Source organism: Polypterus senegalus, chromosome 3 (genome assembly GCF_016835505.1).
Source record: "Polypterus senegalus isolate Bchr_013 chromosome 3, ASM1683550v1, whole genome shotgun sequence".
Classification (NCBI taxonomy): Eukaryota; Metazoa; Chordata; class Cladistia; order Polypteriformes; family Polypteridae; genus Polypterus; species Polypterus senegalus.
The window spans coordinates 215747704-215768984 of NC_053156.1; the positions used below are offsets into that span (position 1 = coordinate 215747704).

General features: G+C 39.8%; 1 protein-coding gene across 1 annotated transcript in view; it reads left to right on the forward strand.

Moving 5' to 3' along the window:
* Window positions 1-21281, forward strand: part of prkg3 (protein kinase cGMP-dependent 3) — a 158621-nt gene that overhangs the window by 97611 nt on the left and 39729 nt on the right. Inside the window, exons 9-12 of the mRNA XM_039748434.1 lie at window positions 10225-10302; window positions 15981-16069; window positions 17698-17763; window positions 20490-20537. Coding sequence (XP_039604368.1) covers window positions 10225-10302; window positions 15981-16069; window positions 17698-17763; window positions 20490-20537 — 281 coding nt within the window. The remainder of the gene's footprint in view (window positions 1-10224; window positions 10303-15980; window positions 16070-17697; window positions 17764-20489; window positions 20538-21281) is intronic.

Below are 21281 nucleotides of genomic sequence, written 5' to 3' on the forward strand. Positions count from 1 at the left end.
TTTTTTGTTTCATTTCTCGGCGCCGGACTGTTGATATCTCTTTCCAGGACCAGGCATATTGTTCAATTATTATCATTTTTGGCCAAATAGGCAGCCGTAACAGAGGTGAGGGTGAACCGTGCGCGTCATCACGTGTGCTTAGCTTACTCTGCGTTCACCGTAAAATGCAATATATACGTTTATATTTTTGTTTATTTGTATATGTATATTATTAATATTAATTTATTATTATAATATATAAAAACTATTTTTTGAGCAGCTGGGATGGTGCCCCCCTGGGAGTTGGTGCCCTATGCAGACTGCGTACTCTGCGTATAGGGAGCGGCGGTACTGCGAGCATCTGTTGGTGGGGGTGCCAGAATCCGTCAAGGAAGAAAAATGAAAAACATTATTTGTACAAAATCTTAATTTATTTATCCATTCCTAAATAATTAAATGGGCAGGCTATTTCACATCAGTGCAATACGCTGTTTGTTAAAACGGATGACTCCCGCTCTTATGTGCAAGTCTGCGTGGATATTATGAACTATGGTATCTGTTGAAGTTCTATTTAAATTTTAAACAGAAGGAATTTTTATTTAGTCGACAAAAATATCTTTGGTAGGAATGTAAGTTAAATGTAGGCATCATTGCATAAATTTTTCTTGACCATACAAATGTAAGAAGTAAATTTGCCTTATATTCCAAACAAAGATATTTGTGTCGACTAAATAGAACTTGAAAAGATATATTTTTTCGAATGTGATCGCGCAATTCAGATCGAGTTGACATGCACCGACGCATCGAGCACATGTGCTATTGTGGTTTCGCCTGCGTGCCTCAATAAGTCACCCTCCCCTCGCTCTTACTTTTTTACCGTTCATCTAATGAATACACTGAGTATGGCTTTACCAAAACAATCATTGATGGCGAATAAAGTATTCATTATTCATAAAGCTTCAATTGGTGATCTGTCTTTCTGCGTTAACCGCATATTTTTTCATACGTCTCAAACCAAGGGGATGCGAGGGTAAAATAAATCGGGAAGTGCGCGTACATACTTGGCGTACCCCTTCTCAGGAATTGAACCTCAGACATCGCCGCTAGAGGCGAAGCCTCTACCACTGCGCCACGGCGTGTGGTTGTTTCTTAATGCATCAGTAAACAGCTCGTCTTCCTCTTTATCTGAGATGTGACACACTGCATGCACAGGTTTTTTTTTACACTGTCTTCCTTTAGCGTGACATTGACTTTTTCCACCCCAAGGCTGTATTTAATGTCAGCTAAGTTTCTCTCGCAGTTTCACTGAGTTTGTGCCAAACACCACCCTGACCATCTCATCTTCCTCTGCATAAGCACAGTCCTTCACCCGTGAATATTTAGTGGCAGTGTTTCTATTGGATTGCTGCTGACGGACGGCCTTATATGGGCAGGCACTAAATTACGTGGGAGGCGTAACTCCGCCTCCCACGGGCATCGAACAGAAGTCTATTATAGTATATGGACAAAAAAATAGGTTCCAGTTATGACCATTACGCGTAGAATTTCGAAATGAAACCTGCCCAACTTTTGTAAGTAAACTGTAAGGAATGAGCCTGCCAAATTTCAGCCTTCTACCTACACGGGAAGTTGGAGAATGAGTGATGAGTCAGTCAGTGAGTGAGTGAGTGAGTGAGTGCTTTGCCTTTTATTAGTATAGATATACACACATATATCTATCTATCTATCTATCTATCTATCTATCTATCTATCTATCTATCTATCTATCTATCTATCTGTCTATCTATCTATCTATCTATCTATATATATATATATATATATATATCTATATCTACATCTATATCTATCTATATATATATCTTTATCTATATATATTGTGGACGCGGCCCGGACACAGACAGGCAGACATGTTGTTTTCCACCACCACACATTTATTCACACAACTATTGACAATATTTACAAGTGCTCACACAACCCCACAAAGTCCTGGCCACATAATGCCTTCTTCTTCGGGCCGCCTCCACACTCTCTCTCGTTCCTCACCTCGTCCTTCTTCCACCCGACTCCAGCCTCGAATGAAGGGAGGCGGCCCCTTTTATCCGCACCCGGATGTGCTTCAGGTGCTCCTCGGCAATCTCCCGCTGACACGCCCCAGTGTGGCGGAAGTGCCGGCTGTTCTCCCAGAAGCTCTCCGGGCGTCCCTGCTTCTCTTCCCCCCAGCACTTCCTGGTGTGGCGGAAGTGCTGAGGTCCAGGGTTCCCAAGACATTGGGGTGCCCCCTGGCGGTGACCACCAAAGCAACCAGGGTGGCGGCCCCCACATGATCCAGGGCGGGCGTAGACCCTCTTCCAGTCCTTCAAGGCGTCCCGGCCAGGTCGTTGCCCCTGGCATCCCTGACAATATATATATATCTCCTTTGGGGTGCGAGCAGCTGTTGCTGGGGGTGCCAGAATCCATCGAGGAAGAAAAATGAAAAACATTATTTGTACAAAATCTTAATTTATCTATCCATTCCTAAATAATTAAATGGGCAGGCTATTTCGTATCAGAGCAATACACTGCTTGTTAAAACGGATGACTCCTGCTCTTACGTGCACTTAGTGCTGCATGGGTATTATGAACTATCATATCTGTTCAAGTTCTATTTAAATTTTAAATATAAGTAATTTATATTTAGTCGACAGAAATATGTTTAGTAGGAATGTAAGTTACATTTAGTCATCATTGCATAAATTTTTCTTCACCATACAAATTTAAAGACTAAATTCAACTTCCATTCCTACCAAAGATATTTCTGGTGACTAAATAGAACCCACTTATATCCAAATACGAGCTATTGAGCTGTCGTCTGCCTGCCTGAATGTCACCCTTGCTTCGCTCTTACTTTTTTACCTTTCATTTAATCATGGCTAGTCGTGGAAAAATTATAAAATGGAAGGAGGATTACACTGAGTAAGGCTTTACCAAAACAATTATTGATCACGAATAAAGTATCCATTATTCATAAAGCTTCAATTGATGATCTGTTTTTCTGCGTTAACCTCATATTTTTTCATAATTCTTCTCAAACCAAGGGGGTGCAAGGGTAAAATGAATCAGGAAGTGCTGATTTATATATATTGAAATAGTTTTACTGTCAAATAATGCAAACACTACGCGGCACGTGTTTCACCCTAATTCTGGGCTCATCAGGCGTACACACTCACTACACCACCTCTCGGGAATCGAACCTTGGACGTCAGCGCTAGAGGCAAAGCCTCTCATGTTGCGCCACGGCATGTGGTTCCTTTATTTGACAGTATGTAGATCGGGGTGTGCATATATAAAAGATAACTCCTGTAGCCACAATAAATGCCTTTATTGAATAGACAAACCAGGGATGAACAAGTTCCCTTCTACTGCAGCCACAGCCGCGACACACATAAAAAACATTAATAATAACTCGTAAACTTGCAATATTATTTAGGAAAATCGCAACATTTTACTCACCAAAAATTTGGATTATTTGTCAACAAAATCCATCGTCCTCTCTTTCCTCAAAAACAGTTCAATTACTCTGTCGTACGGATTATCCGTGCTCTTCAGTTCCATCAAAACCTAACTTTCTATCGCCATCAAAGCTAATGCTGAAAAGTTAAAACGCCCTATGGTATTTCTGGCATAAGTTTCAATTCGCTTTAGGGCTGAAAATGTCCGCTCGACAGAGCAGTGTACACACACGCCAAACATACCAATGTGAACAGCTGCCCCATGCTCTCATTTAGATTTTTCTGATGAAGGACGTCAAGGAGATCAGTGGGAGATTTTCCTGCAAAATCATCCATGGCATACATTACAGTGAGTTCTGTTTTTAGCTGAGACAGATCAAAAAGCACTCCGTGGCTCTTGTGTTAAAGTGGAGAAGGCTGCAAGCGTGAAATTTTTATTGTATTCCGGAAACTTCTGGGGCTCGAGGAGCGTGACAAACATCAGGTTTTCGTAGTCTTGAAATCTGGTCTGTGTCTGGCAAATAATATTGTCCAGAATCCTGCCATGGAGTTGGCCGTAGTGCACACGATGATCTTTTGCGGTGCGTTCACTGGCCTCGGAGAGTTCCTCATATCGGCTTCAACAATCTATGGGTTTGAATACGGTGATGTTGCCATACGCCTGCTAGTGGGCCCTACTGACACCAACTCAAAATCTGATTGGTTGAAGCAACAGGTTAATCGACATTTATTCTGTGTTAGAGTGCCTCCACAACAGATTGTGAAAGCCTCTCTGCCTGGCAACAAATGATGGCTGAAATGTGATTGGTTAAATGCTTTAATATCGAAACTCCGCCTCCCACGGCTATCGAGCTGCATTCTATTACAGTATATGGACAAAAATACGTTCCAGTTATGACTATTACGCGTAGAATTTCGAAATGAAACCTGCCCAACTTTTGTAAGCAAGCTGTAAGGAATGAGCCTGCCAAATTTCAGCCTTCTACCTACACGGGAAGTTGGAGAATTAGTGATGAGTCAGTGAGTGAGTGAGTCAGTGAGGGCTTTGCCTTTTATTAGTATAGATATAAACTGCTCAAAAAAATTAAAGGAACACTTTGAAAACACATCAGATCTCAATGGGAAAAAGAAATCCTCCTGGATATCTATACTGATATAGACTGGGTAATGTGTTAGGAACGAAAGGATGCCACATCGTTTGATGGAAATGAAAATGATCAACCTACAGAGCCCTGAATTCAAAGACGCCCCAAAAATCAGAGTGAAAAAGTTATGTGGCAGGCTAGTCCATTTTGCCAAAATTTAATTGCAGCAACTCAAAATTGTACGCAGCACTTTGTATGGCCCCTGTGTTCTTATATACATGCCTGACAACATCGGTGCATGCTTCTAATGAGATGATAGATGGTGTTGTGGGGGATCTCCTCCCAGATCTGGACCAGGGCATCACTGAGCTCCTGGACAGTCTGAGGTGCAACCTGGTGGCATTGGATTGACCAAAACATAATGTCCCAGAGGTGTTCTATTGGATTTAGGTCAGGAAAGTGTGGTGGCCAATCAATGGTATCAATTCCTTCATCCTCCAGGAACTGCCTGCATACTCTCACCACATGAGGCCAGGAATTGTCGTGCACCAGGAGCCACTGTACCAGCATAGGGTCTGACAATGGGTCCAAGGATTTCATCCTGATACCTAATGGCAGCCAAGGTGCCTTTGTCAAGCCTGTAGCGGTCTGTGTGACCGTCCATGGATATGCCTCCCCAGACAATCATTAACCCACCACCAAACTGCTCATGCTGAATGATGTTACAGGCAGCATAATGTTCTCCATGGCTTCTCCAGACCCTTTCACTTCTGTCACGTGCTCAGGGTGACCCTGCTCTCATCTGTAAAAAGCACAGGGCACCAGTGGTGCATCTGCCAATTCTGGTATTCTATGGTGAATGCCAATCGAGCTGCATGCTGCTGGGCAGTGAGCTCAGGGCCCATTAGAGGACATGGGGCCCTTGGGTCACCCTAATGAAGTCTTTCTGGTTGTTTGGTCAGAGACATTCACACCAGTGGCCTGCTGGAGGTCATTTTGTAGGGCTCTGGCAATGCTCATCCTGTTCCTCCTGCCCAAAGGAGCAGATACTGGTCCTGCTGATGGGTTATGGACCTTCTATGGCCCTCTCCAGCTCTCCTAGAGTAACTGCTTGCCTCCTAGAATCTCCTCCATGCCCTTGAGACTGTGCAGGGAGACACAGCAAACCTTCTGGCAATGACACGTATTGATGTGCCATCCTGGAGAAGTTGGACTACCTGTGCAACCTCTGTAGGGTCCAAGTATCGCCTCATGCTACCAGTGGTGACACTGACTGTAGCCAAATGCAAAACTAGTGAAGAAACAGTCAGAAAAGATGAGGAGGGAAAAATGTCAGTGGCCTCCACCTGTTAAACCATTCCTGTTTTGGGTGTCATCTCATTGTTGGCCCTCTAGTGCATCTGTTGTTAATTTCATTAACACCACAGGAGCTGAAACTGATTAACAACCCCTCTGCTACTTAACTGACCAGATTAATATCCCATAAGTTTCATTGACTTTATGCTATACTCTGATTAAAAAGTGTTCCTTTAATTCTTTTGAGCAGTATATATATATATATATATATACTAATAAACATAAATCTCTCCTCCACTCCTCCCAGCAAGATGTGTTCTACTCCTCCCGACTCCGGCTCTCCTGCTGGGTTCACAGCGTTCCTTATGTAGTCCTTGTCCCGGAAGTGCTTCTGTCCTTCCACCCACATGACTTGCTAGCACTTCCGGTTCAGATGCAGAACTGGCTTTTTCTTCAGCCTGGAAGTACTTCGGAGCTTTCATCCTTGTGACTTGTGAGTACTTCCAGGCAATGGATGAGGCATGACTCCTGCAGCCCTTTCACAGCTCCTCCTGGCAACACCCACAGTACCCAACTGGGCTGATAAACTGAACACCAAGGCCAGGGGCACTGTTACACTCAAGGGGAGCTGCCATCTAGTGTTTTGTCCGGAAGTAGCTGCCTCCCCATCCTTCCATCCTCAGGGCTTTGAGCTGCCGGCTGTTTATCACTATATATATATATATATATATATATATTGTACAACAAAAAAACAGCCCCCAAAGTAGCCTCACTAAATAATCAACATATACAGTAAAGTTCTGTAGCCCTATGCATTTCTAGCTAGCTCTAACACAGCGGACCTCTGGCCTTAGTGCTGTTGCTACTGCTGTTATTTTATATGCTGCTCAAGTCAGCTTCTCATCCAAGTGTTAAGCTTTCCTGGCAATCCTTGCAATAGTGCACAAGCTCTTCAAATCTCTGGAGTGGTCTTCTGTCCTGCTGTGGATATATGGCTGGTGATAAGGACACAGCTGCTGTTGGTGAAGGTGGTGGCAGCGCAGCAGAGGTTCCTGTGTCTGTTGTGATACACAGCTGTAGCCCAGTTCCTTACTTTTATCCGATGCACTAATCCAGTAGGCTTCTTTGGCAGAATCTTTGTATGCCATCTGACAATCTCTAGCATTTTTATGAAAATCCATAGGGTGGGATGTTGAAACGACATAGAGTTGAAGAGTAAGGTTTCCCCTTGGTATGTCAAGTGCAGTTAGAGACGGGGAAATATATTTGTGGTTTCAGAGCTAAAACAGATTTTTTTTCCTTGTGTGATTGCGACCCAGCAATGGCCATGTTGGCAATGATCTTACAGTAAGCATGTCTGAAAGTTCTGCACATGGCTGCTGAAGCTCTAATGTTTGGAAAAAAATGTTTTCCTAAGCTGGTAAATTTCCAGGAAAATATTCACCAAACCAGGAATGTGAATATTTGATGAAAAAAATGGTTTGTCTAATTTTGCCAATCAACACCATTTGTGATTTGGCTTTGGTGATGCAGTTGACAGAGGAAGTGGCAGGTACAAAAAATTGAAGTACACAAGGAGTGAAATCATAGGAGGCACTGAGCACTGAGATATGAAGTATTCTTAAGAATATTAATGATGTTTTCATGGTGGGTAATGGGGTCCCATCTGCCATTGGCAGTAGTCAAAAAACAGACAGGAGGCAACACCGGTGTGTTTCTTTCTAAACTTTGTCCAATTAATTCAATTTGCCACAGGTGGACTCAGAGTCTGAATAATAATATAAATGAGAGATTTTAATTTTTAATAAATTTGGAAAACCTTTCTGATAAAATGTTTTTACTTGGACATAATGGATTATTGTGTGTCAATTGATAAGCAAAAATGTCAAATTTATCCATTTACAATTAAATTTGTAACACAATAAAGTGTGCAGAAAGTGAGGGATTCTGACTACTTTCTGAATCCACCATACAGTGATGTTATTAAAAGAAATGCTACAGTACTATTTTTGACTGTGAGCCCTTTGTAAATTTATTGACAACTAAGGGGCTTTGCCCCCTGCCCGCTTCGCTCGCCAACCCCCAAAAAGGCCAGCACTATGCGCCAGCCATTTCACGTCTCTGCCACTCATGTTGTGATGAGGAGAAGCCATCTTAAACAATGATACAATGGGAAACAAACACAGTTTTTTTTTTCACCTCCTCTTTGCTCGATCAGCTGCTGGCTTGCTGCTGCTGCTGTGCAGCATGATCTGCATCTCAAGCGACGCTCTTCTGTCATATCACCTATGTCCATATATTCAATCTCTTTTCGCTTTTACCTTTTCATCAATATTGCATTGAATTTTGATTCTGTGTTTGGAATTACATCATGACAACTCCGAGAGTGAATATCGTTTCTTTCTCTCTGCAGGAAATGTTTCTGACAATTGCATTCACACAAATGAGAAATGATTGAACCGCTGCGTGGTAATGTGGGCAGGACTTTTCCAAATCTCTTTGCATAAGCTCTTGTCTTGCTGGGCTTGAAATTTTCTCTTGTGGGATTTCACTTTCACCAAACAACAAATCTTTTCATTCTCGCAGATACACCTCTTCATTAGGAAGAAACACTACTTTTTTTCCCAGATGGCAACACGAATTAGATGATCTACAAGTTTCGACTTAAAGTTTAAATTCAAACAATATATTCGATCTCTTTTCGCTGTTCGGTTATTTCACTGATAATAATTTCCGTTTGTTTGCACTAATGCGATCATTTTTTTGAGATTTTCAAATTTTTGTACTTCCATTACCTCTAACCTGCTCTGCATGTGTACCACGCCGTTTTTGAATTCTTTACGATGTTCTACTTTGTCATCTACTGTTTGTCTTTTATTTCCAGCCCCGGGCAAGGTTAAATCTTTTGGCACAAAGACTCGCCTCACGGGACATGAAAGCGCCTCTCTGAGAAAATCACTTCTTGTCTCCTTCCAAGATTTTTTTTATAATAGAGAGATAAAGTAAATTATTCTTTTTATTTTGAGTTATCAAATGCTAGTTGTCTTTTTTTTAATTAATGCTATAAAAAATTAATAGTCACAGAAGGACAGTTTTTAAACCTCTGTATATTTGTGTAGAGCATCTAGCAATTACCAGCTGCGTTTCCATTTCAGTTATGCACAATATTGAAGCAACACTTTTGAAAAGTCAATGAAACACAAATGCTAACTGTCTGGGTGTCCATTGGGTGTTTTTATGCACATAAAGTTTGCTTTATCAGCTAAAACTAAAAAAGGCAACTGATATGATGGGTGTTGGTTCTGTTATTTCAATTGCATTTGCAATCGCCGTGTTCATTTATAATCAGAGATGACAAAAGCGAGTGATTACAATAAAGGGAAGGAGAACTCCCTACAGTATATTTGGCAGAGACCACGTATTAGGGATTTCTTTTAAATCGTCTGCAGTGATTTTACCGTGGGGCTGTGGGTACACAAATTTTAGAATGAGCAGCGCAACGTTTATGGAATTATGTAGCACAATAGGCCCTCTTGTGTCCCCTGCAGCTGTATACACAAGGGAGCCAGTCCTGACCGAGAAGTGCATAGCAATCACGCTTTACAAACTGGCTACCTGGGCAGAGTACTGAGTTGTTGCAGAGACGTTTGGTGTGAGCAAAACCACTGTTCACAGGTGTGTATGTGGGTATAACAGGCCATATGCTCTAAACTAATGAGGCAATACATCACTTTACCTGATGTGGAAGAGGCATGGCAGATTTCACAGTGCAATTACAAGGCACACAAAATATCTCAGGTGTATGGTGCAATCGACAGCTCACATATCTCTATTTGTGTACCAAGTGACGGGTATCAGGATTATGTTAAATGAAAAGGCTGTACATCTATTGTTCTATAGGCGCTTGTTGATAACAAATTAATGATCAGGGACATTTATGTTGGGTCACCCAATGCTCATGATGCTGCTGTATTCACCACATCACATTTTTACAGGTATTTCAAAATTTATGTCATGTCATGTGACCTAAATGAGAAAAAAGTGGTTCCATTACAGTTTTGTGAATTGTTGATCTGTCGATTCACCTGAAAAACCACCTCAAGAGAGCATATAATGTTTTTTGCAAATAATGAGTTTTTTCGAAATTCACGCGTTTCAATTGCTGCTTTTTTGTTTCACAATTTCAAAAAGCACAATAAGGAGGTTAATGGAAAAGCAGCTACTGTCAGTATGGTCTTCATTACTAGGTATAATAAAATGCATTTAGTTATTGTAAACTCTTGTGTCCTTGTATTATGAGGAGTTGAGATATGGGAGGCCATATTCAGTTACAATACTATAATTTATTTTTGATGTATTGTGTTTTTTTTTTCCAGTGTAAATTTCAAAATAATGAGATTATCGTGCAGGAAGGAACAGAGGGAAATATATTTTATATTATTTTGAAAGGAGAGGTGAGTAGTATTTTGGAACATTTTCTTGTATAATGTTGTATTGATTCATGGCATTTCAATGTTGGAGTCAACAGCATTGTTCAGTTACCATCTGTAGATGCATCCATGAGATTCTGTTCCACTGTTTAATGACTGCTGCTAAGGTGACTGATGACCCTCAGTCGAATGGGCCTGATACTCTTCAATGAAGTTATTTTACATCCAGCATTCTTTACGAGTGTAATAGGAGTGTTTCTCAACACCTAGAATGAAGTCAAGGAGTCCAAACTTTCCAGAAAAATCAGTACACATCATAAACAGAAAACTAAAGCCTCATGGGACTGACTTTTTGAATTGATGACCCATCTCTCCCCCTTATTCACTGGTCAATAGTCCTGTCTTCAATTCTAAAAGTGAAACCCATGAAGCTTTAGTTCCTTGTTTATAATGTGTTGATTAATCCAGAAGTACAGTAACTATTTAAAAATATTTTAACAAATGAAAAGCAAGAGTTTTGCATGTAGATTATATGATTATATTTCTTTTTTCCATGGATGTTTTCCACATCATTTGCCATTGTACAGCACTGATCACTATTGGCTATTATACATTTTAAAGGTTTTTCTACAAAGAACATATTGTAAGTAACAATTAAGTCAGTATTCCTTTGATGTTAGGTTTCATTATATCTTACCTCAACACCATTATTGTTTCCTATGGGCACCATTACTTGCTATGATTTTGCTAACCAGGGATTGAAGCATGTGGTGTCATCAGCATGACTATATAAAGGTCAACTCCATACACTTCCTGGTTATCTGACATTGTGACAGAAACTTCAAACTTTGGCAAGTGTGTTTAATCTGATTTTAGTTTCTTGATAAAGACTTTAGAGCTTTGATAATCTATGATTTTGGGTTATACTTTTTGGACTTGACAAAGGATAGAATGGACTTTCTGATTGCAACTGACATACAGTACCTTTCATCTTCTGGTCATTTTTTTTCTTGCAAACCTCTTCTTATTTCATCCTGTCAGTACACTAAGCCTTCCTTCACTGATTTGCTTGTTTCACCAAAAAACACTCACTTTTTCTAACAATGGCTTCTTTGCGTTATATTTCAGCCAGGGTTCTTCCCCTGGTTGGGATTCATAGTCTTGTGTTATGTATATTTTGTTCACTTTTGGGGCATTGCTTTATTTTAATGTTACTTTCATGTATTATTTGCTTTGTGTACTATTCCGTGGTGATGTTCCAAGAGATGGGGCAACCAGTTAATCACTGCCAGGAACTGCTCTCCGGCTTATACTGTAAATCCAGAGGGTTCTCCCATAATTTTAGTGGTTCATTGTGAATGTGCTCTGAGTGTTTTGGTGAGTTTTTGTGCTTTTTCTATGCGTTGGTATTTATTGGGATTTTGACCTTTGGCTGTATTTTTTTTTTTTCAACCACACTCTAGATTTCGTTATTGAAATGTGTTTGCTTTGAATTGTTCTATTTCTTAGGCAGCTCCATTTCTGTCTTTGTGCTCTTCAGAGTTTCACAGTATTACAGAGCATCATTTGTGGAAATAAAAGTTTCTGTGTTTGCCTATTTATCTTGCCAGGGTTTGGCAATATATCCCACCTCCACTCTTTAAAAATAATGGTTCTTTAATGGCGTTTTATGCTTTTTACTGGGTTGTGTGGTTCCTCATACAGCCATTGCTTGACAAAGCAACATTTCATTCTGAGACGGGTTCTTTGCATATGAAGTTGGTTCTTTAGGCTTTGAAAAACTTCCTGAAATGTAGAAAAAAGCTGAAATCTTTCATTTATGGTAAGCTGTCAGGTAGAAAACTAACAAGTTAAGAACAAATGCACTGAAAAGTCCTTTTAAATCATGACCCATTGGAGTTTCACAAATCTGTTACCACCTACAGTATTTGTTGGTTTCACTGTATGGAGCCAGTTACAGATATAAATAAATAAAGGTTCTTTCTGGAACTTTCATGTGAATGGGTCTTTTTGGAATGAAAATCGTTCACTTATGGCGTTGTTCTGTAGAGCCATTCTGGCACCTTTAGTTCTAAGACTATAGTAGGGATTTCTAGAAGCGCTTTTTGGGACTTTGTGCTTTGGGACTCCCCTTTCTTCCCACTAGCACATCTGTGCCACAGCTCACCTCACAATGCTGCGTTTATAATGCACATTGCAAAAAACATTTAGAAACCTCCATTTCTGGGGTTGCCTATAAAGAAAGCTCCATAACCACTTCAGGGGTCAAGAGTGGTCTCCTTTGGGTACAGAGACACTTGTAAAGTAACCTCAAGTGGGCACCGCTGTCTCTGCTCCTCTGGGCCTTGAATATTGGGGCTGTTTCCTGACAACCCACTTTCTCTCTCTTCCTCTCTCTCTCTGCCACTTGTGTCACATTTATAAAACACTAGCAAAATACCCCCGCTTCACAGTGGAGAAGAAGTGTGTTAAAGAAGTTATGAAAAAGAAAAGCAAACATTTTAAAAATAACATAACATTTGCCTTCTATTTGTTTTCATAAGCACAGTCCTTCACCAGCAATTATTTAATGTTAGCTCAGACCCGGCACTTAAAAGTTTCTGTCGCACTTTTGCTGAGTTTGTGCCAAACACCATTCTATCCCTGACCACCTCATTTTCGTTTGCATAAGCACAGTCCTTCACCAGCAATTTTAACTCCGTTACAATGTGATGAAAAGTCTCGTTTATACACTGCGTCCTCTCATTAAACTTGTATCTTGCAAATATCGTATTCGTCTTAGGCATGACAAACGGCAGCAGCATTGTGTCTATGAACTTAATTTAAAGTTAAGCTTTACACCTTGCTTTCCTATTTTCACTCCGTTACAAAGTGATCCAAAGTCTCATTTATACCTCGTGTTTTCTCATTAAACTTGTATCTCGCGAATATCGTATTCGTCATAGGCATGGCAAACGCTAGCGGCAGCGTGTCTATAAACTTAATTTAAACTTACGGTTTACACCATGCTTTGTTTCCGCAGTAGCTGCACTTATGAATATGCTTGTATGCGTCACTTGCTTCATATTCTTTTTCTACCTTCTCAATTGTGTAATGCGTTTTTTGTTCAGCGCTCTTTGGAGCTCTTCCTTGTTCTCTACGTACTGCGTTCACAGTCAGTTCACGTGAGACGCTCTCTTGTGTGATCTTGCAATGTCCACGGCTTTATTTAATGTTAGCTAAGACCCGGCACTTAAAAGTTTCTCTCGTACTTTCACTGAGTTTGTGCTAAATACTAGACCATCTCATCTTCGTTTGCATAAGCACAGTCCTTCACCTGCGAATATTTACCTTATATGGGCAGGCACTGAATTACGTGGGAGGCGTGATGATGCGGGACGCAACTCCGCCTCACACAGCGACCGAGCTGCAGGCTATGGCCATATATATGGTCGAAAGCAGGTTCCAGTTATGACCATTATGCGTAGAATTTCAAAATGAATCCTGCCTAACTTTTGTAAGTAAGCTGTAAGGAATGAGCCTGACAAATTTCAGCCTTCCACCTACACAGGAAGTTGGAGAATTACTGATAAGTCAGTCAGTGAGTGAGTGAGTCAGTGAGTGAGTCAGTCAGTGAGGGCTTTGCCTTTTATTAGTATAGATATAGTGCCCCCTTCTGGCCTGCAGGAATTTTGCTTGCCTTATGTCAGTCCTCTTTGTTTTGGTTAAAAGGCATGTCCCCACCTGCCAACGCCTCACACGTCACATGTTTTCATATATCTAAAATAGTAATGCACTGGCTCATATTAAATTGCTATAAAGTATTTTCATTAACTTGATAGCTCAATTTTTTTTTCAAACATTTCTTCTTTTTGAATGTCAGAGACACCTGAGTTCACCACTTGCTAAAGAGTGCACAGGTGCCTATGAGAAGTTGAAAATCCTGCCTCCTCCTAGTGCTTTATTTGTGATAAAAGTTTTTTTGTGAGGTAAACTCCATTCCCAAAGCCACTCTGGAATGTACAGGAGACTCCCTGGAAAGGGAAAAAGCATTGTAAGGGTGAAGACTTAGGCCCATTACTCCTTAAATCAAACAGACATTTTAAACCCTTTAACCTTCCATTTCTCCTTTCAGATTAATTATTGCTGCTTATTTGCTCAACTAGCTTTTTTAAAAGATGTTTTAACCTACTCAAGCTATCATGGGTTCAAGGGTTATTCTTTACTAGATTCCTTATCTCATGTCGCCAAGAGTTTATTCAACAGAATTAGTCAAACACTCATAAAGCAGGACAGGCAGCAAATAATCAAGCAATCACCTACTGTTTTCTGAGAACTCAGGTCTGTTTACCCAACTAATAAATGAAATTATATCTTATGCATACATACATACCTTCTCAAACCAATTTAATGTAATTCAGGGTTGCACAGAGCCGCAGCCTATGTTGGTAGCAGTGGTCACAAGGTGGAAATCATCCTGAACATGGTCAGTCCATAGCAGGGTGCACACACACTCATTCATATGAAGCTAACTTAGAATAATGAACCTAATTAAGTAATTCATTAACTAAACTAATTCATTCATATTTAATATGAATTATTAAATGAATTAATTAATAGTTAACCTAATCTGCAGGTTTCTATGGAGGTGCTATGATAGGAGTCATGTCTCCCTTTCTCTTCACTCTGTACACCTTCAGTTACAAATACTGTATAACACCAGGTCATGTCATTGAGGAAATTCTCAGATGATTCTGCACTTATAGGGTGTATTGATGAAGGCAATGAGACACAGTATAGAAGAGTTTTGTTTCTTGGTGCAAAGAGAATTGTCTCCATCTTAACATCAGCAGAACCAAGGAACTGGTTAGTGACATTTATTGCACTAAGAAGCCTGTATGTCCGGTCACTATTCAAGGAGTATATGCAGATGTGGTCCACACTTACAAGTACCTGGGGGTTCACATTAATGACAGGTTGGACTGGTCTTGGAACACTGAGAGATTATATAAGAAAGGGCAGATCATGCTCTTTTTCCTTGGATTTGGAAAGTGACATCCTTCATAACTTCCACAACTCTGTGATGGCCAGTGTGATTTTCTACGCTGTGGTGCGCTGAGCTGGTGACATCACTTCAGGCGAAGCCCACTGAATCAACAAGCTAATTAAAAGGGTAAGCTCAGTTATAGGACACACTGTGGATGCACTGTGGACACACTGGAGGTAGTAGCAAAGGATTGAATTAAAACAAAACTGAATGCCATAATGAACATTGCTGCACATCCTCTCACTGACACACTAACACTGAGGACCCTCAGCCAAGAAATCACTCAGCAGAAGTGCGTCAAGAAACGCTGCAGGGACTCCTTTATACCAATAGCAATGTGCCTGCATAATGCCACACTGGGACTGGCAAGTCAGAAGTTTTCTTTCTTTTTAATTTTCTTCTTTGTTCAGACCAAAGTATGTGTTTATATTAATTTACTTATCTACCTATTTATGTATTTATTTATTTAAAGAGCTTCTGTATAAAGCCAAATTTCCCTCTGGGCAGAGATAAAGTTCTATCTTACCTAATCTAATGTAATTATATTTTTTTCTCACTTTCTGACAATTAGAGCACTCTGTTTACTTAAATTAGAAATATTAAATAACACATCTAGATCATACTGTATTTAAAATGATAAACAAGATATATTGAATAGTTTTTTTCTGAGTTTTAGGTGAAAGTAATGAAACAAGTAAATGGACAGGAAAAAGAGATCAGGATGTTACAGGAGGGAGATCATTTTGGAGAGCTGGCTCTAATACGGTATGAACATGCTTGACTTTAAAGACTTTTTGGCAGGAATAGAATTAATTTGTTTAATAATACAATTTACTTTACTTTGATTACAATTGCCGATGTATTGCAAACTTGTTTCGAATTGTTCACAAATTAATAAGGTTATATTAATTGAAGGGTGGCTCAGTAGTACACTGGTTAGCATTACTGCTTCATGGATCCCGACTGCTACTGTAGGTCTGTAGTCATAATCCTTGTAGTGGTCACGTGTCTGAGGTGTTTTTCCTTCAGGTAGTCTGGTTTTATCCCAAAACATGCCCAAAGATGAGCTAGTTCCATTATTCATTGTTTGAATTTTTGAATTGGGCCAATATCAGTGTGCGTTAGTTGGTCCTGTGATGGATTATTACCCAACTAGGGTTGGCTCCTCCCTTGTGCCTGATGCTGTTGGGATATACTTTGTCTCATTGGGGCCTTGTATTATTTTAAGCAGGTCTGAAAATATTATATTATGTTACATTAATGAAGGACTGAGTTTTGAGTGCTATCTGAAAATGTTGACTCTACTATTGAATCAGATTTTTAATTAGTTTTTTTCTGAGTTGCAGATAAAAATGAAAGGTGAATTTGTGTATCTATTAAAGGTTTATGAGAGGTCAAAAAGACATTACCAAACATTTAAAAACACCAATCAGAATCAGATCTTATTGGTGGTGGCACTGTGGTCAGCAGTGTTGCCTCAAACCTCCAGGAAAGCTTTGTTCAGCCATGGTAGCAGGATGTGTGGAGTTTTCACATTCACCCTGTGGCTGTATGGGTTTTGAAGTTGACATTGTTTGTTACCATATGCAGAAGGTACAGCTACTATCACATCAATTTTTTTACCCACACAGAGGAAGACTAAACAGAGACCAGTACACAGGACTATATTCATTAAGTGGGTTAGATACATAGGTACATAAGACAACAAAGAGTGCAAATCAAACAAGACAATAGCATAGAGTTCTCAGGTTTGCTTCCCATATCTTAGAGATAGGCATGTATACTTAAATTGGGTGTGTGCATGAATATGCTGTGACATGGAAATGTAGCCTGTCCAGATTTGGTTCCATCAATTTCATCAATGCCAGTCCTCTTTTTGGTTCCATCCTTAAGCCTAATACTGCCATGATCATTTTTAGCTCTAAACTGAATAAAGAAAAACATAAAAAATATTTTGATTTGGATATTTGGATATGTGATTATTCAAACCATCATGGCAGACTGAACACATCTAACTTCTTCTTACATATAATGACTATGAAGCATTTCAAACACACCAATCAGAATACAGATAAATGGTATAGTCCTGAAAACATCTTTGATACTAAGCATTATGTAAAGTCCCAAAATAGTTAATAATTAAGAGTCATGGGAGAATACCTGGTTGAAAGAAATAAGACTTCTATGTAAACTGTTATTAGAGAATAAAATATAAAGTTAAATGTTATATATGATCTTATTTTCTAATTTAAATGAGTGGGTACAAATGTGAGGATTTCCTAGTTAAACAAACTGGCAGTTTCAAGTACATTTTACAATAACAATGATAAAAAACATAACAAAAACTTAATATGAAAACATATTCTCTTTGAAAATATTTATTTCTCCTTCAGAAAGATATGTCGAACTGCAACATGCATTGCTGTAGGCCAAGTTACTTGCATCTCCATTGACAAAGAGTAAGTAATGGAATTTTTTTCTCATTTATAAAGAGTCATTGTTAAAAATTACATTTACCTTCCTTTTTATTTTGACAGGATATCTTGACATTTCTGATTATATCTGATTCTCTAACTCTTCATTTTTCCCTTGTTGTAATGCAAAACATCATAAAAACTTTATATTATGAAAACTTTATATTATTATATTATGTTACAACATACATTTATTAATGCACTTGGACACTTCATTATTTCTGTAATCTGGGGTCATCAGGTATTCCAGGTATTTCAACATCAGACACCCTAACCCAGGCAACACAACCAGATTGTGATCAGTTCCCCATGGTTCACTCCCCTTAGTCCACAATCACCTGGAGGATTTTTCTGCTGCCTCCGTGATGGTTCTAATGTTTTTAATCTTGCACACACCTGTGAGACCCAGAAGACTTTAGGCCTTCCACATACAGGGACTGCAAAGCCTCTGTGGACACACACTATGTATGTGTCCCCGCCCCCACCCCCCCCACCCCCATTTTGGGTCCCAAGGAACTGTGAGTTTCAGCATGACCAACCTGCTGGGCTGCTTCTGAGAATAAGACAGTGTCAGGCCTCAGTGTGGTCTCTGCGATGTCGTCTGGGAATCGAAACTGCTTCCCCAGGTCTACCTTCAACTGCCACTCAAGCGCTGTTCCGATGAGTCCCACTGCTGCCCTGGGCTGAGGTTCGGGTTATATATCAAAAATATGCATTTTAAATGAATTGCTGATTCCAGTTTGACCTGATGTGTGTGCACAAATGTGTCCCGTACAGGACCCTATTCAGGTTTGCTTCCTGACTTATGCCCAGTACCTGGGATAGACTACAGGCCCCCTGAACTGAGTTTCACTAATGGATTGAAGGAGAAGTGTTGATCAAATTCCAGTGGGTATTCCATTTTCATTAATTAAGAAAAGTACTGGCAAGCTGAATATTATGTACTTCTGATACGGAAAGTGCAGAGTGAGGTGGCTACAGTAGCTCAACCCCACCACTTCTTTGTCATCTTTGGTCCAAATACCCCTTATTGCGGGTAGAAACAGTCCAGACAATCAGCCAATTTCATTTTTTTCAACACTTGACAATTATTCTTCAGTATTAGTACAGATTTCCTATCTGGACTTCACTGGACTCTACTGATCAGAAATTCCCACCTCTTATTTATTGGAAAAAGTGGAAAAAAGCAGCAATGCACATATTTTTGCCAATTTTTAACAGTAATATTAAGATACAGTATGAACCTGATTTTTCACACTTTGTTTTTATTATCATAAATCTGATCTAGCATACAAGCATGCCATGTTATTGTCTGTACGGCTATTTTGCTAGTCAGATAATTTAAATGTCCTCAACCCGAGCCCAAAGGGGCATTAACAGAGTGTCACCGTTTGGGCTGGGTATGGGTTGTTTTTTCACATACAGTTTTGGCCTGCATCCTGGTTCAGGTTTTTTTTTATAAGTAAAAATAAATTATGATTATTTTCTTTATTAATTTTTTTTGATTAAAAAATGCATAACTCATTTAGCATGCTTGCTCTCTTTTTCTCTCTCTTTCATACAGTATGTGTGTAGCAAGTATTGGATCATAAAAACTATGCAGAAAAGTAATACACAAACAGTGATAGACATAAAAAATGTCTATTTAACATGAATTAATCTGATTTCCAGTCATGTGAATGAACTCTTACTCTTAATTTGAAAAGAGTCTGCATTTAGTACTGCAAGTGTTTTATTTGTACTGTCATTGTGTTAAGATGTGTTATATCAGGGAATATAAAGTTTAGGCTAAGTAGAAAGCGTGTAATAACTTCTGTATGTTAATTTAACATTATCAGCAATTATGGACAGACATAATTTTTTTGTTAGGGTCGTGAATGTTATCATAGTTCTGATCTCACAATGTGTAATAATAATAAAGTTTGAATTACAGACATATTAGGACAAAGAAGTGATTGCAAGAACAGTTTGCTCTTAACAATATTATAAGAATAAACAAATGTAAAACATCAATGAAATAAATTGAACAGGAACTTTTTACAGTTACAGTTAGTCATTGTTGTGGCCCTGAGAGACACCCTAAAAAACTCTCTGGTTTCCTACCAATAATCTACCCTCTCCCTGCACCTGTACCTTACCCTTTAAACTCACACCTTCTCATCGTCCCGTCAACTGTCCAGAAACCTTCATCTCAATTTTCAGCCCCTCCATTCAGAGTACTACTCCTTTCCTTCCTTCTAGCACCAGTCATTTCTCTGTTGGCAGTCCTCTGCTCCGCTCTCCATCCTCCCTGCTACACTCAACGGTTCACCCCAGCCTGGATGCTACAATAATAATAATAGCACCTGTAAATTTTAAAAGCAAAGAAATACAACCAGGTACAAGTTTGTGCCCAGGATGAACAAATCCCATGAAAAGGCCCTTTCTCCCTGTTTGATCAACAGCCCACCAACAGGTCTTTGCACATCTTTGTTAATATGTAGTATCTGGAGAGTAAATGTTTACCACTATTTTCTGTTTTACCACATTGACTTACACAGTTAATTTGGTCAATGACAAACTATTTTCTACTCTTACAGTTTTCGACAAAAAAATCCATAGGAAATGAATGTCTCTTAGCAATTGTTCTACTCTTAAAACTGAAGAATAGTATTAGCAATAAAAGAAAGAACAAGAGAGATCCTTGAAAATAAAATCTGTTCTTTTTTCAGAGTTTTTGAGGAAACCATTCCAATTGAAAGTATAGAACTCCCTGAAGAGTAAGTATTGCATAATTTTTAAATGTGTTTAAAAGAGTATAAAACAAATGATACTTGTGAATAAAATGTGTTTGTTTACTTAAATGTTTAATGGATTATTATCAACATCATGGATATTTTGTGAGACCTCAAAGTCAATAATTTGTACTCAACTTATTGTCATGTTGAAACAGGCCACAATCACATAGGGATGTATCATGTGGAGTTTGTAATAAAATAGTATGGGGTCAAGGACAGTTAACTAATTAGTTATTTAGTTACTCCTCTCTTTCCAGGTTTTTTCCCCCTTGCTCCACTGTCCCTTGCTTCCTCTATCTGGGGTGAAACAGAGAGTCTGTTTTATCTTGGTAGAGTAATATATATTGTGGCTTGTGCCTCCTCCAGACCGAGAGGGGGCGTCCGCCCTGGTTATGTTGGGGGCCTCGGGTAAAGGGCTTGGAAGCCCAGCCCTGTAGGGACCCGTGGCCACCGCCAGGCGGCACCCCAGTACCTGAATATCCCGTGTGGTACCCAGCTGGGGCTGGAGCCCGGCTGGGACGCCCAGGAGGACCGGAGGAGGGCTTGTGCCTCCTCCAGACCGAGAGGGGGCGTCCGTCCTGGTTGTGCTGGAGGCCTTGGGTACAGGGCTTGGAAGCCCAGCCCTGTAGGGACCCGTGGCCACCGCCAGGTGGCGCCCCAGTGCCTAAATATCCCGAAAGCCCAGCACTTCCGCCACACCAGGAAGTGCTGGGGGGAAGACTTTGG